Source organism: Oryx dammah, unplaced genomic scaffold (assembly GCF_014754425.2).
Source record: "Oryx dammah isolate SB20612 unplaced genomic scaffold, SCBI_Odam_1.1 HiC_scaffold_10, whole genome shotgun sequence".
Taxonomy (NCBI): Eukaryota; Metazoa; Chordata; class Mammalia; order Artiodactyla; family Bovidae; genus Oryx; species Oryx dammah.
In genome coordinates this window covers 24,723,272-24,738,528 of record NW_024070194.1, presented here as the reverse complement: position 1 = coordinate 24,738,528, position 15,257 = coordinate 24,723,272, and the positions used below count along the sequence as shown (strand labels likewise).

The 15,257-nt window shown below is 47.9% G+C and overlaps 1 protein-coding gene across 2 annotated transcripts; it reads right to left on the bottom strand.

Annotated features, from left to right (window-relative positions):
- Positions 1-293: 293 nt before the first annotated feature.
- PCK1 (phosphoenolpyruvate carboxykinase 1) lies at positions 294-6,432 on the bottom strand. Of its 2 annotated transcripts, XM_040248650.1 has the most exons (10): positions 6,320-6,422; positions 5,893-6,157; positions 4,845-5,026; positions 3,897-4,100; positions 3,600-3,787; positions 3,205-3,367; positions 2,396-2,620; positions 2,176-2,307; positions 1,679-1,774; positions 294-1,336 (listed from the first exon to the last, which is right to left on the bottom strand). In XM_040248650.1, exons 2-10 carry the CDS (start codon positions 6,114-6,116, stop codon positions 882-884), a joined length of 1,869 nt encoding a protein of 622 aa, XP_040104584.1. In that variant the 5' UTR covers positions 6,117-6,157; positions 6,320-6,422; the 3' UTR covers positions 294-881. The 2 variants fall into 2 exon arrangements, with proteins under 2 accessions (XP_040104584.1, XP_040104582.1); XM_040248648.1 differs by having other exon boundaries at positions 5,893-6,432.
- Between the last annotated feature and the right edge of the window lie 8,825 nt (positions 6,433-15,257).

Genomic DNA, 15,257 nt, shown 5'->3' with positions numbered 1-15,257 from the left:
AAACATCCTTTAAACTCTCCTGTTCCCCTTACCCATGACCCACAGTTTAAAGGTTTGAGGATGTTCAAGGGCACTAATGGATGGCTTCGAGTTAATTCAGAAAACCCAAAGCATGGTGGCGTGTCACCTCTGGGTGTCAGTCTCTCCGCTCACACCTCTGGCTCCCTATACCCACCAGCTCACCCCCCTCCACCAGGGTAGTCCCATGTTCTTTGGAGGGGATTCTATCACAGAAGGTTTCATCAGAGTCCCCTCTTCTTGGCTGTTTAGATAAGAAAAACCAGGCAAACAAATTCATCTTTTCTATAAAAGTTTATTTTGTGATTTTTTTTTTTTCCCAAGAAGTGTTAGGGGAAAACGTTGAAATTATGTAAAGGTAAGGAACCATGGTATATAAAAATAATTTAAACACACATATTAATAAGAAAGCAACATTGCATTCTAGCAACAACTAGGTAATCTTGCCCAAGATTTTTCCAAAGTCATTAAATACGTCTTAGATGACAGTACACAGACACACATGCGTGTGCACACACACATATATACAGCTCAAGTGTCTTTTTCTGTGCATTCTGGCTAACTGATGCAGCTAAAGGGAAAAGACAAAGAAGACTGTCTGCTTGAGTGTCCTTAAGTTGAACAAAGGTGCATTGTATCATGAATGTTTGCTATTTCCTGGAGACTGCTATTTCCCTCCCCAACCTTTTTAGTGACTAGCTTCAGTATGCTATAGGTCTTATCTGAAAAATTAAGGTGTATCTTTCGATCAGCCCCTGGGTGCGGTCATTGCGGTGCTGCAGGCAGTGAGAATTCGGGAAGCGCCGTGTCTCCTGCTCCTGGTGCGTTGTATGGATTGGAGGTGGACAGTCAAGCGAACCTGATTACATCTGGCTGATTCTCTGCTTCAGGGCCAGGACCTGATTCTTGATCTCCAGGGGTAGATCAGCGTTCACCTGCTCCTCCAGGTACTTCTGTATTTCTTCCACCTCCTCCTCCCAGAACTCCTTGGAGATGTGGAAGAGCTCCTTCACGTCGACATCCCCCAGGCCCCGGAGGTCCAGGGCATCCTCAGTGGGGATGTAGCCGATGGGCGTGAGCTTGGCGCCGCCTTCCCCACCCACGCGGTTGAACATCCACTCCAGCACTCGGGAGTTCTCGCCGAAGCCGGGCCAGAGGAACCTGCCGGCCTTGTCCTTTCGGAACCAGTTGACATGAAAGATCTTGGGCAGCTTGGCTGCGGGGCGCTGGGCCATGCTGAGCCAGTGTGCCAGGTACTGGCCGAAGTTGTACCCGAAGAAGGGGCGCATGGCGAAGGGGTCGTGCATGATGACTTTGCCTGTTAACAGGGGACTCTGTGGGTAAGTCAGGCCTCACAGGACTATGGGCACACTTACTGTTGACATGGCCGCCTGGCTTTCTGTACCTCTCTGCATATACAGAGAGAGACATGGGGAGACAGAGACATAAAGAGACAGAGGGGCAACTGAGAGACAGAGATATAGAGACAGAAAGAGACAGAGAGACACGGAGATATAGAAATAGGGAGAGAGAGACAGAGAGGCAGAGAAACAGACAGAGAGACAGAGAAGCAGAGCAACACAAAAATGAGAGATGGAGAAACACAGAGACAGAGCTGTCGCTGTCCCTTCTTGGCGGCCCGGATCTTGGCCAGACTCACCCTTGTACTCCGCCGCTGCCGTGGCCTCAGATCTCATGGCCGCCCCTACAAACACACCGTGCTGCCAGCTGAGAGCCTCGTAGACCAGAGGGACACCTTTAGCAGGAGAAAGAAATGCTCCTTAGAGGCCTTGACCCCCAGCCCCTCAGCCGCGACGCCGTCTCCCAAGTGGAAAGATGTGCAGTGTGTGGCCTCTCTTCTAAAGGGGCTGATGCTGGAGCGCCAGAGCCAAGGGCGGACGCTGCCACGTCAGAGTCACGGCAGGAGGCCACGTGGTCAAAGTCACACTGGGAGCCCATCCCTGGACAAGGGTCCAGGAGCTTCAGTGGGCAGAGACTAAGTGCTATGCCCGAGCTTGCTCATTACCCTGTCGTTTGTCAAAGGAAGCTCCATATCCCTGACACCCTCCAACCAGGTCACGGAACGTGAGCCCTTGTAGTGACACGTCCCCTGTAGTGACACACCCATGTCCCAGCCCGATTGTCCAGGAGCCTCACCAACAGGCCGGCGCCCTCCGAAGATGATGCCCTCAATAGGCACGCCCTCTGGAGACTCCCAGTCGGGGTCAATGATGGGGCACTGGCTGGCCGGAGTGCAGAACCGTGAGTTGGGGTGGGCACAAGGCTCCCCTACAGCGGCAGGGAAGACAAGCCCTGAGCGTCTGGCCAAGCACACACACCCAAGCACTGGGGCACCGGGCCTCCTTGGGGGGCTTACCGTCCTTGGGGTCCCACTCCTTGCCCTTCCAGGAAATGAGCTTGATGCCTGTGGCCAGTGGCTGGTCAATGCCTTCCCAGTAAACGCCCCCGTCACTGGTCTCGGCCACGTTGGTGAAGATGGTATTCTTCTGGATGGCCTTGATGGCATTGGGGTTTGTCCTCACAGAGGTTCCCGGAGCAACGCCAAAAAACCCATTCTCTGGGTTGATGGCCCGCAAGTTACCTGGAAAGTTTTAAACCAAGGAGTGGAAGTGAGTACCAATCTTGCCAGATTAATTTCTGCACCAAATTCTCAAGTCTTTTCATTTTTTCCCTCCTCCCCAGAATCTCTTTCTCTTGTCTCATGCTGGCATTGTTAATCAACTTTGACTTTCTTACCAGTTTCCCATCAAAATATTTTAACCAGCCCAGGCATCCCAGTGTAAAGAATCTGCCTGTCAATGCAGGAAATGTGGATTCGATCCCTGGGTCAGGAAGATCCTCTGGAGAAGGAAATGGCACCCCACTCCAATATCCTTGCCTGGGAAATCCCATGGACAGAGGAGCCTGGTGGGCTACAGTCCATGGTGTTGCAAAGAGTCAGACATGACTTAGCAACTAAACAAAATGTAAACAAATAGCGATAGAAGGTCCCATTTCAATCCAGATTGGATATGAGATTAAAGAAAGCTGAGTCCGAGCTTTTGCAAGAACTAACTGAATTTTAAAATCCGGACACTGTGGACTTGGGAGGATTTGGCATTTTTAAACCCAAAATTTCACTAAGGTCCAATGATTATCATCAACACCTGGGTCTCAAAGAGTCACCTTGTTGGTCAAATTTCATCCAGGCGATATCATCACCCACACACTCTACTTTCCATCCCGGGAGAGTAGGGTTCATCATGGCCAGGTTGGTCTTCCCACAGGCGCTGGGAAACGCAGCCGCGAAGTACTTCTTCTGGCCCTTGGGGTTGGTGATGCCCAAAATCTGTTGGAGACAAGATTTCTCCTGAAGCACTGGTTCCTTTCTGCCCCAGATATCCACGCCCTAGTCTCGGAGGGGGCCTGGAAGCCATTCATCATTACTGATGGAATTCCCGGTGTCCTTGGAGCACTGGAACTCTGATGCCTAACAGGAATGCTAATGCAGTAGGGGTCTGCCACTTCCCCTCCTCTGCCCGACCCTCTGCTGCACACATGTAGAATTCCCTGCATCTTACCAGCATGTGCTCTGCCAGCCACCCCTCCTCCTTGGCCAGCCGGCTGGCCATCCTGAGGGCAAAGCACTTCTTCCCAAGGAGCGAGTTCCCGCCGTACCCACTCCCAAAGGAGATGATTTCTCGGCGGTCGGGCAGGTGGGCGATGAGTGTGAGCTCGGGGTTACAGGCCCAGTTGTTAACCAAAGGCTCTGTGCAGGAGGACACGCCCACATGAGTGTGCCAGGTCCCCAACGGAGTTTAAGGGTAAGCTTTTTCTTTTTTTAATTCTGGCTTTTGATTTTGAAATAATGTGCTTACTTTTTAAAGGCAGAGGGCACCCCACGGAGTGGAGGCACTTGACGAACTCGCCATCCCCCAGTGCTTCCAGGACGGCGGTGCCCATCCTCGTCATAATGCGCATGCTGGTCACCACGTAGGGTGAGTCTGTCAGCTGGATGCCAATCTTGGACAGAGGAGAGCCCACGGGCCCCATGCTGAACGGGATGACATACATGGTGCGACCTGTGGGGCCGGGAGGTGGGAGCTGGTGAGAAACAACCCCAAACTCACAGACAACTGCCATCTGTGACCCTTCTCATGATCCCTCTCAGACATCACATCTTGCTTGCCACCAGCCCCTTGATTGGAAGAGTCCACTGAGAGTCCTGTGGACTTCAAGGAGATTACTCCAGTCAATCCTAAAGGAAATCAACCCTGAGTACTCATTGGAAGGACTGATGCTGAAGCTCTAATACTTTGGCCATCTGATGCGAAGAACTGACTCATTGAAAAAGACACAGGGAAAGATTGAAGGCAAAAGTAGAAAGGGGTTGCAGAGGATGAGATGGTTGGATGGCATCACCAACTCAATGGACAAGAGTTTGAGCAAAGTCCAGGAGACAGTGGTGGACAGAGGAGCCTGGCATGCTGCAGTCCATGGGGTTACAAAAAAGTCGAACACAACTTAGTGACTCAACAATACCAAATGAAAAGGTGGCCATAACAGCAAAATTAAAGAGTTTTCATAAATGTGCAGCTGGGTTCCATCAAGCTATCTTAAATTCTCAAGCGTAGAAATTGTTTTCCTGGTCATCGAAGACAGTCCATAAAACTACTGAGATATACATTTTCAATATGTGGCCATTTCTCATGTGGAATTTATAACTCTCTGAGCAATGGTAGTTCCTGGGACAATTACCAGTAGGACAGAGATGATAATAAAAGGTTTGCTGATATTGTACCCAGTCAAATAAATGTTTCACTCACCTTTCATGCACCCCGGAAATCGGACGTTGAATGCTTTCTCAAAATCCTCCTCGGACATCCAGCGGCCCAGCTGGCTGAGGCCGGTTTTGGGGATGGGCACTGTATCTCTCTGCTCTCGAGTGATGATGACTGTCTTGCTTTCAATTCTGGCCACATCCCTGGGGTCAGTGAGAGCCAACCAGCTGCAAAAAAAAAAAAAAATTAAAATACACAGATTAGGGGCTTCCCTAGTGGCTGAGTGGTAAAGAATCTTCCTTGCAATGCAAGGGACACAGGTTCGATTTATGGTCCAGGAATTTCCCACATGCCATGGAGCAACTAAGCCCTTTCACCACAACTGTTGAGCCTGAGCCTGTGTGTAATAGCCCGGCAGCCGCAACTACTGAAGCCCCCGCACTCTAGAGCCCGTGCTCTGCAACAAGAGAAGACACCACAATGAGAAGCCCTGGCACTGCAGCCAGAGAGTGGCCCCCGCTTTCCACAATTAAAGAAAACCCATCGCAGCAATGAAGACCCAGCACAGATGAAAATAAACAAGTAAATAAAAATTTAAAATACACATGTGGGGATTAGAGAAGTGCTGGTATTCTGTATGGCATCTGCTCCCTAGGTTCCCTCAGCTGTGGACCATTCAGGAAGGGACCAGTTTTCTCATCATCATGTTCTTCCCACACCTGGCAGGTACCAAGGGCACTAAGCATGCTGCATCAATACGGACACAGCCACGTCCACTGTGACATAGTCAGAGGGACACTCACTAGACCAGGAGTTCGTGTTTTAGGACAGGGACTGTCTGACTTTCCTTTCCATCGGGGACCTGGTTTGCAAAGACAGTTGGCATGCGCCCCTTCATTGATGACTTGGGCTGCTCTGCAAACATTGTAAAATTAAGTCTACACGGTTCTGGCTCTTTTACTAAGTTTTTCAAGAGTCTGCAAACCACACAGCCCCGCCCCAGCTCTGCTGAGGTCCTAGTCCCCCTTGTTCCACCTGCACCCTGGGTAGAGAGGAAGGCCAAATGCCGGGGCGGGGGCAGAGGCGTGCTCACCAGTTGTCATACTTCTTCAGCCTCTTGATCACACCCTCCTCCTCCATGTGGCTCAGCAGCTGCCGGTTCTCCTGCTCGGAACCATCACAGATGTGGACTTGGTCTGGCCGGCACAGCTTGGCGCTGCTCTCCACGAACTCCCTCACGGCCTGCGGCAGGCTGTCCAGGGAGCCCCGGACGATTTTGGCTGAGTAGCTGAGGCCGTCTGAGAGCTGAGGAGGCATCTCTGCAGAGCTGGGCTGGGAGGCACGGATGCTGAGGTTCCCTGCAATAGAAAAAGCACAGGCTTCCTGAACAAAGACAACCACAGACACCCTCAACTCCACACACTTTGTCGGGGTCACCGTCATGGCTGGGAGGAAAAAGAAAACCAGTTCCAGTTAGCACTGAAGTTTGTTAGAAACGTATGTGAACAGGCTCTGCCTACCTTTCTTCTCTTTGGACGATAAGATCAGAGGGTCTGATCTTACAAGAGGGTCTCTTGTAAGGCTCTTCCCGCGGGTGAGCGTGCGTTCCCAGTGAGAAGGCCCTGTTTGGGGTTTGGAGGCAGAACTTCCTGCCCTTTAAATTCCAAGAAAGAGAGAGGCCCGGCCCCCCAACCACACCCAGAGAGGCTCGACTCTGACGTTAGGGGCTGGTCTTTGGATCACCGCCACGATCAGTTATGCTTTGGACTGGCTCACCACAATAAACCCAGGCAGATAATCATTGAACAGACAGTCGTTAATGAGTGCCGCGTGGCCTGCGGCCCCTGGACCAGCCATAGCAGGCCCTTACACAACTTCTGATTGATGGAGCTCTGCCCCAGTCCCCTGAAGATGCAAAACACAGGCCCTCCCATTGAAAGGCAGGGTGGGATGGCACAGAGGCTCGTGGGGGACTTCAGGGGTTTTGGCCATGCATCTTGAGTACAGATGTTTGCTGGTTGGCAGAACAGGGCAGTGGTGAGGTATCACCCCACAGGCAAAGGCCCACGGGAAGAACACCCCCAAATGTGGGATGGTGCCTGGCTTATCGGCAACTGTCTGACCTAATTAGGGGCTATTAACCTTATAGAGTGTCCATGGTGTGCCCCCTGCCCCTACCCCAAGTATAAATTCCACAAGGGCGAGGATCTCTATCTATTTTGTTCCTTTCGGTATGTACAGTTTCTGGCACACAGTAGGTGCTGAATGTTGTAAGTGCTCTGCATCGACTAACTCCTTGCACCCTAAGTGGAGTCCACAAGCCCCACTGTGTGCAGACAAGGACACTGAGGCATCAGGGATCTGGCGACTCCTCCCCAGCCCCAGGCTGGTGGGTTGCAGAGAGGGACTGGAACACAAGCGGCCAAGCTCCGGACTGTCTCTTGTTAGGGAACTTTGCCCCTCCTGGAACCTTCCACGTATTGTCCCAGGAGTTCTGGGCTGGGTGCAGTTATTTCTGGAGTCAACTGTCCACTTTCTGTTGCCTTTGCAAATCCTAGCGTCCAGGGAGTGGAGGGGGCTTGGCAGTTTTGCTCGATTACACTTGAGCAATGAGACCTTTATAACAGCTGTAAAAAAATTTGCTTTGCAAGCCATCAGAACATCAGTCCAATTTAATGAGCTATGGAACTGCTGGCTAGCTTTTCGAGAACACTAGGTGAGAAGTCGGGAGAACAGGTCCAGGCCCCAACCACCAGCAGCCAGCCCCGTAGCTCAGTGTGGGTACTCTCACTGGAGGAGATCAGTGGAAACGTGCCCTCCTGCCCCGTGGAGTGTGAGCTGAGATGGTTTCATGACAGTGTCTGTGAGGAGCTGTGACAATCATAAGGCATTGGGAACAACCATCTCAGACCAGAAGTTCTTTGAGGACCATCCTGTGGGACTTCACTCCCACCGCCGTGTTGAGTGTACACACGTCACCAACTTCCACCAAAACTATCAACCCATTGCTATGTTTCATTTATTCAGATTTTGTGTGTGTGTGTGTAACATAAGGCTTTGTTTGTAAAAGCCAAAACTGAAAACAAGCCGAATGTCCATTAAGTCAGTAAGGAAATTGTGGGGCATCTATACAGGATAGTACATGGCTATAAAAAGAATGCAGCTATGAATTATGAATCATGAAATAATTATGCAGCATTGAGGGAAGTACAATTTTAAAAATGCAAACATTTTTATGATTCCTATCATATAAAATTCTACAAAACAAACTAATTTACTAAGAACATGTAAATCAATAGTTGCTGTGAGGGCAGAAGGAAAGATTTTTTAAAGGGTACAAGCAAGTTCATTTATTCACACTTTTAATTCAGCCAATTGAATCTTTCAGTGTAAGTACAACAGGAGATGTTTCTGTTTAGTTTAAAATCGTTCGCCTAAAAAAAAATAAAATAAAATAAAATCGTTCCCTAAATGGTCACTGAAATTCATTCATAACAATGCTGTCAGCCAAACAGAAGTGTGTCCCGTCTAGTTTCTACCACAACGTAACACTCCGTTGCTGGAGACACTTTCTGAGCACCTGATATCAGTGAAAGTAGCCATTCAAAGGCACAACCTTTGAGTAAATACGCAGCACACACCTTCACACCCAGGTGGCTGATCTCCCCAAGTGAGTAGAGATTGCCAGTTTGCTGATAAAAACTGTAATAGTGAAACCGAGCCCCCCAAAACTGTGTTCCCTTACTGAGTTTATGATTAATCTCTCTACCCAAACTGTCCCCTTACCCGCCTCCTCTGACCTCAATCCTGTTCTTGTCCCCTCAGAACTCTATGCTGTGCTAACTGAGCACTAATCAACCCGAGTTAGATGACTAAGACCATTGTTGTCAGAACTTCATTAACGCACTGAGGTTGCTGCTGTAGGTCTCATCATTTACGTACAAACCCAGGTTGTTTCTCCAAGGCCAGGTGAACTCACAGACCCCTGAGCCACAGATCACCTGGCCAGAGAGTCATAAACCAGAGAATCCTCACCCCTGAAAGTACGATTAAGAAATGTCACAAAACAATGGTCAATTCCTGTTTCTTTGCTCTTCCTCTTTAAAAACACCCCAACTCAGAGACCAAGATGGAGCAGATCTGAGGCTTGTCTCCCGCGGCCCCACTTGATGCCCTCTGTTGATGATGACTCAGGACCCAGGTCTGTCCCTGTCCTCGGAGACTCCCTGCCCCAGAGAGGACTCACTGAGCAATGTTTTCAAAGGACTGACTGGTGACATTGTGTCTTCCCCATTTATCCACAGGCTTCATTGTAAATGGGCTTCCCAGGTAGTTCAGAAGGTAAAGAATCTGCCTGCAATGCCAGAGACCTGGGTTCAGTCCCTGGTCCAGGAATATCCAATGGAGAAGGGAATGGCTACTCACACCAGTATTCTTACCTGGAGAATTTCATGGACAGAGGAGCCTGGCAGGCTATATATAATCCATGGGGTCGCAAAGTGTCGGACACGACTGAGCGACTAACACTGAGTTGTAAGTAAGTCTCAGAACTGAGTACCGGCCATGGGGACCTGCAGTGGCAGCTCTGCTGTCGCTCTGCTGCTGGACTCCCTGAGGATCCTCAGTCACACCCCTCTTGTGGATTTTTCAGTACGTTCCTAGGTGGCCTGGGAAGGTGGGGGCTACCTCTGCCCGGCCTACTCTGTGAGCTGCATTTGTCGTTTCTACATTTGCAAACACCACAGAGACCCCTCGGCTTTCCTGGGGCTGTTTAAATGTATCCTAAGGTACAAAGTTTCTCTTCTTTTAGAAAGCATCTAAAAAGTTGAGCCCAGACACAAAACTGCTTTGTTGAAAGGAGAAAGATCAGACCCTGAAAAAAAAAAAACAGTTTCACTACATCTCCTTGAGGTCACACACACTGTTTTTTTGTTGTCCTAAGCTGTAGCTGGCTGACCCCAGGGTTCTGAGGAGTGAGGAAGCAAGACTTTGAAAAGCCTTTGTGTAATTTGTGCTGTGTCTGACTGTTTGCGGCCTCATGGACTGTAGCCTGCCAGTTCCTCGGTCCATGGGATTTCTTAGGCAAGAATACTGGAGTGGGTTGCCATTTCCTTCTCCAAGGAATCTTCCTGATCCAGGGATGGAACCCAAGTTTCTTGCATCTCCTACACTGGCAGGCAGAATCTTTACCACTAGCGCCACCTAGAAAGCCCACTGAAAAACCTTTATCATGAAAAACCTTTATCATGAAAAACCTTTATCATGTACAAAATAGATAAGTAGCAGGAAGCTGTTATATAACATAGGGAGCCTATATATGTGTGTGTGTGTGTGTGTGTGTGTGTGTGTGTGTGTGTGTGTGTGTGTGACATATATATATGCTATATAACATAGAGCCTGGTACTCTATGACAACCTGGAGGGGTGGGATGGGAGGAGGAGGGAGACTCAAAAGGGAGGAGATATATATATAATTATGGCTGATCCATGTTGTTGTACAGCAGAAACCAACACAACATTGTAAAGCAATTATCCTCTAATTAAAAAAGAAAAGAAAAGGTTTCAGTTGCCCGTGTGGATGGAGCCGTCAGAAGGGCAACTTGGAAACCAAGGCAGGACCAGGATGAAAGGTGTGAGCAGGTGAGGCGAGGGGTGGGGAATGGCTGCATTCCAGGTAAGCAATGAAAAGCAAAGCCATGAACTTGGGCGGAATCTCCCAGAGGATTTTGAGGACAGTTTGGTTGACATACATTGGCGTTTTCCTGGTTACCTTGAGGCCAATAAAATTAAAACAGAAATTCCCAAGACCAGCCAACCAGAACTTGGGGTTCCTGTAGAGTCAGGAGCCGTGATTTCCACCCTGTGTTCTGAGGGATTTGGGGGGAATTCTTCTGAGCCTCCTAAATGTCAGGTCCATGAATCAAGGCAAATTGGAAGTGGTCAAACAGAAGATGCAAGAGTGAACGTCGACATTCTAGGAATCAGCAAACTAAAATGGGCTGGAATGGGTGACTTTAACTCAGATGACCATTATATCTACTACTGCGGGCAGGAATCCCTTAGAAGAAATGGAGTAGCCATTATGGTCAACAGAAGAGTCTGAAATGCAGTACTTGGATGCAATCTCAAAAACAACAGAATAATCTCTATTCATTTCCAAGGCAAATCATTCAATATCACATAATCCAAATCTATGCCCTAACCAGTAAGACTGAAGAAGCTGAAGTTGAATGGTTCAATGAAGACCTACAGACCTTTTAGAACTATCGCCCAAAAAAGATGTCCTTTTCATTAGAGGGGAATAGAATGCAAAAGTAGGAAGTCAAGAAACACCTGGGGTAACAGGCAAATCTGGCCTTGGAATACGGAATGAAGCAGGGCAAAGGCTAATAGAGTTTTGCCAAGAGAATGCACTGGTCATAGCAAACACCCTCTTCCAACAACACAAGAGAAGACTCTACACATGGACATCACCAGATGGTCAACACTGAGAGCAGACTGATTATATTCTTTGCAGCCAAAGATGGAGAAGCTCTATACAGTCAGCAAAAACAAGACTGGGAGCTGACTGTGGCTCAGATCATGAACTCTTTATTGCCAAATTCAGACTTAAATTGAAGAAAGTAGGGAAAACCACTAGACTATTCAGCTATGACCTAAATCAAATCCCTTATGATTATACAGTAGAAGTGAGAAATATATTTAAGGGACTAGATCTGATAGAGAGAGTGCCTCATGAACTATGGACTGAGGTTTGTGACATTGGAGGTTTGTGACATTGTACAGGAGACAGGGATCAAGACCATCCCCATGGAAAAGAAATGTAAAAAAACAAAACGGCTGTCTGGGGAGGCCTTACACATAGCTGTGAAAAGAAAAGAAGCGAAAGGCAAAGGAGAAAAGGAAAGATATAAGCATCTGAATGCAGAGTTCCAAAGAATAGCAAGGAGAGATAAGAAAGCCTTCCTCAGTGATCAGTGCAAAAAAATAGAGGAAAACAACAGAATGGGAAAGACTAGAGATCTCTTCTTCAAGAAAATTAGAGATACCAAGGGAACATTTCATGCAAAGATGGGCTCGATAAAGGGCAGAAATAGTATGGACCTAACAGAAGCAGAAGATATTAAGAAGAGGTGGCCAGAATACACAGAAGAACTGTACAAAAAAGAGCTTCGTGACCCAGATAATCACGATGGTGTGATCACTCACCTAGAGCCAGACATCCTGGAATGTGAAGTCAAGTGGGCCTTAGAAAGCATATGAACAAAGCTAGTGGAGGTGACGGAATTCCAGTTGAGCTATTTCAAATCCTGAAAGATGATGCTGTGAAAGTGCTGCACTCAATATGCCAGCACATTTGGAAAACTCAGCAGCGGCCACAGGACTGGAAAAGGTCAGTTTTCATTCCAATTCCAAAGAAAGGCAATGCGAAAGAATGCTCAAACTACCGCACAGTTGCACTCATCTCACACACTAGTAAAGTAATGCTCAAAATTCTCCAAGTCAGGCTTCAGCAATACGTGAATCGTGAACTTCCAGATGTTGAAGCTCGTTTTAGAAAAGGCAGAGGAACCAGAGATCAAATTGCCAACATCCGCTACTGGATCATGGAAAAAGCAAGAGAGTTCCAGAAAAACATCTATTTCTGCTTTATTGACTATGCCAAAGCCTTTGACTGTGTGAATCACAATAAACTATGGAAAATTCTGAAAGAGATGGGAATACCAGACCACCTGACCTGCCTCTTGAGAAACCTATATGCAGGTCAGGAAGCAACAGTTAGAACTGGACATGGACCAACAGACTGGTTCCAAATAGGAAAAGGAGTACATCAAGGCTGTATATTGTCACCCTGCTTATTTAACTTCTATGCAGAGTACATCATGAGAAACGCTGGGCTGGATGAAGCACAAGCTGGAATCAAGATTGCTGGGAGAAATATCAATAACCTCAGATATGCAGATGCAGATGACACCACCCTTATGGCAGAAAGTGAAGAGGAACTAAAAAGCCTCCTGATGAAAGTGAAAGAGGAGAGTGAAAAAGTTGGCTTAAAGCTCAACATTCAGAAAAGTGAGATCATGGCATCTGGTCCCATCATTTCATGGGAAATAGATGGGGAAACAGTGGAAACAGTATCAGACTTCATTTTTGGGGGCTCCAAAATCACTGCAGATGGTGACTGCAGCCATGAAATTAAAAGGTGCTTACTCCTTGGAAGGAAAGTTATGACCAACTTAGATAGCATATTCAAAAGCAGAGACATCACTTTGTCAACAAAGGTCCGTCTAGTCAAGGCTATGGTTTTTCCAGTGGTCGTGTATGGATGTGAGAGTTGGACTGTGAAGAAAGCTGAGTGCCGAAGAATTGATGCTTTTGAACTGTGGTATTGGAGAAGACTCTTGAGAGTCCCTTGGATTGCAAGGAGATCCAACCAGTCCATTCTAAAGGAGATCAGTCCTAGGTGTTCTTTGGAAGGACTGATGCTAAAGCTGACGCTCCAGTACTTTGGCCACCTCATGCGAAGAGTTGACTCATTGGAAAAGACTCTGATGCTGGGAGGGATTGGCGCAGGAGGAGAAGGGGACGACAGAAGATGAGATGGCTGGATGGCATCACCGACTTGATGGACGTAAGTCTGAGTGAAATCTGGGAGTTGGTGATGGACAGGGAAGCCTGGCGTGCTGCAATTCATGGGATTGCAAAGAGTTGGACACGACTGAGCGACTGAACTGAACTGAACTGAAGAGAGGTCAAGGGCTTGCAGTTGAGAGCCCTAGCTTGGGAAAATGGTTTATTTGCTCTCTCTTGTTGGTGTTTAGTCACTGAGTCGTGTCATTTGTCCTCTCTGAGTCTCAGCTATTCCATCCTTCCGATGAAAGAATTGATTATAAGCAGTGGATTTCCAATGTTTTCTGAAATCCCTTGCTCAAACAGAGATCCAGTATGTCAGTCTAATACAATATGTGCCACGTGCATGTGTGCTCAATCGTGTCCAGCTCTTTGTGACCCCGTGGACTGTAGCCCTGCCAGGCTTCTCTGTCTGTGGGATTTCCCAAGCAAGAATACAGGAGCAGGTCGCCACTTCCTCCTCCAGGAGGTTTTCCCACCCCAGGGATCAAACCTGCGTCTCTTGCATTGCAGGCAGATTCTTTGCCACTGAGCCATTTGGGAAGACCCAATGCATAGCACAGGTGAGGTCAAAGCTGTTGTGAGTGAGGAGGGTTCTGAGCACATCTCACCTGACCATTCACCCTTCCACCTCCTTAGGAGGCTCAGAAGTTCAATTCAGTTTAGTTCAGTCACTCAGTCGTGTCCAGTTCTTTGCAATCCCATGAATTGCACCACGCCAGGCTTCCCTGTCCACCACCAACTCCCAGAGTTCACTCAGACTCACGTCCATCAAGTCGGTGATGCCATCCAGCCATCTCATCCTCTGTCATCCCCTTCTCCTCCTGCCCCCAATCCCTCCCAGCATCAGAGTCTTTTCCAATGAGTCAACTCTTCGCATGAGGTAGCCAAAGTACTGGAGCGTCAGCTTTAGCATCAGTCCTTCCAAAGAACACCTAGGACTGATCTCCTTTAGAATGGACTGGTTGGATCTCCTTGCAATCCAAGGGACTCTCAAGAGTCTTCTCCAACACCACAGTTCAAAAGCATCAATTCTTCGGCACTCAGCTTTCTTCACAGTCCAACTCTCACATCCATACACGACCACTGGAAAAACCATAGCCTTGACTAGACGGACCTTTGTTGACAAAGTGATGTCTCTGCTTTTGAATATGCTATCTAAGTTGGTCATAACTTTCCTTCCAAGGAGTAAGCACCTTTTAATTTCATGGCTGCAGTCACCATCTGCAGTGATTTTGGAGCCCCCAAAAATGAAGTCTGATACTGTTTCCACTGTTTCCCCATCTATTTCCCATAAAATGATGGGACCAGATGCCATGATCTCACTTTCCTGAATGTTGAGCTTTAAGCCAACTTTTTCACTCTCCTCTTTCACTTTCATCAGGAGGCTTTTTAGTTCTTCTTCACTTTCTGCCATAAGGGTGGTGTCATCTGCATCTGCATATCTGAGGTTATTGATATTTCTCCCAGCAATCTTGATTCCAGCTTGTGCTTCATCCAGCCTGGTGTTTCTCATGATGTACTCTGCATATAAGTTAAATAAGCAGGGTGACAATATACAGCCTTGATGTACTCCTTTTCCTATTTGGAACCAGTCTTTTGTTCCATGTCCAGTTCTAACTGTTGCTTCCTGACCTCTCTACTCTACCCCAAACTGATTGGAGTGACCACAAAAATATCCCTCAGCTCAGGAATCTGAATTCCTGTGTCAGCCTGCCCCTTTTCTGGTAAAGATCAAAGGGACAGTGGTTTTCTAGGAGATGATAAGAAACTAACAGTGTAAATCCCATGTCTTGTCCTGGTGTCAAAGGTTGTGCACAAATCCACT

What these genes read in the sequence shown, in the direction of transcription:
- PCK1 (XM_040248648.1), bottom strand. Translation starts at nt 6,242, where the DNA reads ATGACGGTGACCCCGACAAAGTGTGTGGAGTTGAGGGTGTCTGTGGTT. An exon ending in ATTTCCGGGGTGCATGAAAG is followed by an intron (nt 4,101 to 4,844) that starts GTGAGTGAAACA and finishes CCGGCCCCACAG; the next exon opens with GTCGCACCATGTATGTCATC. An exon ending in GGCAGCGGCGGAGTACAAGG is followed by an intron (nt 1,337 to 1,678) that starts GTGAGTCTGGCC and finishes CCCTGTTAACAG; the next exon opens with GCAAAGTCATCATGCACGAC.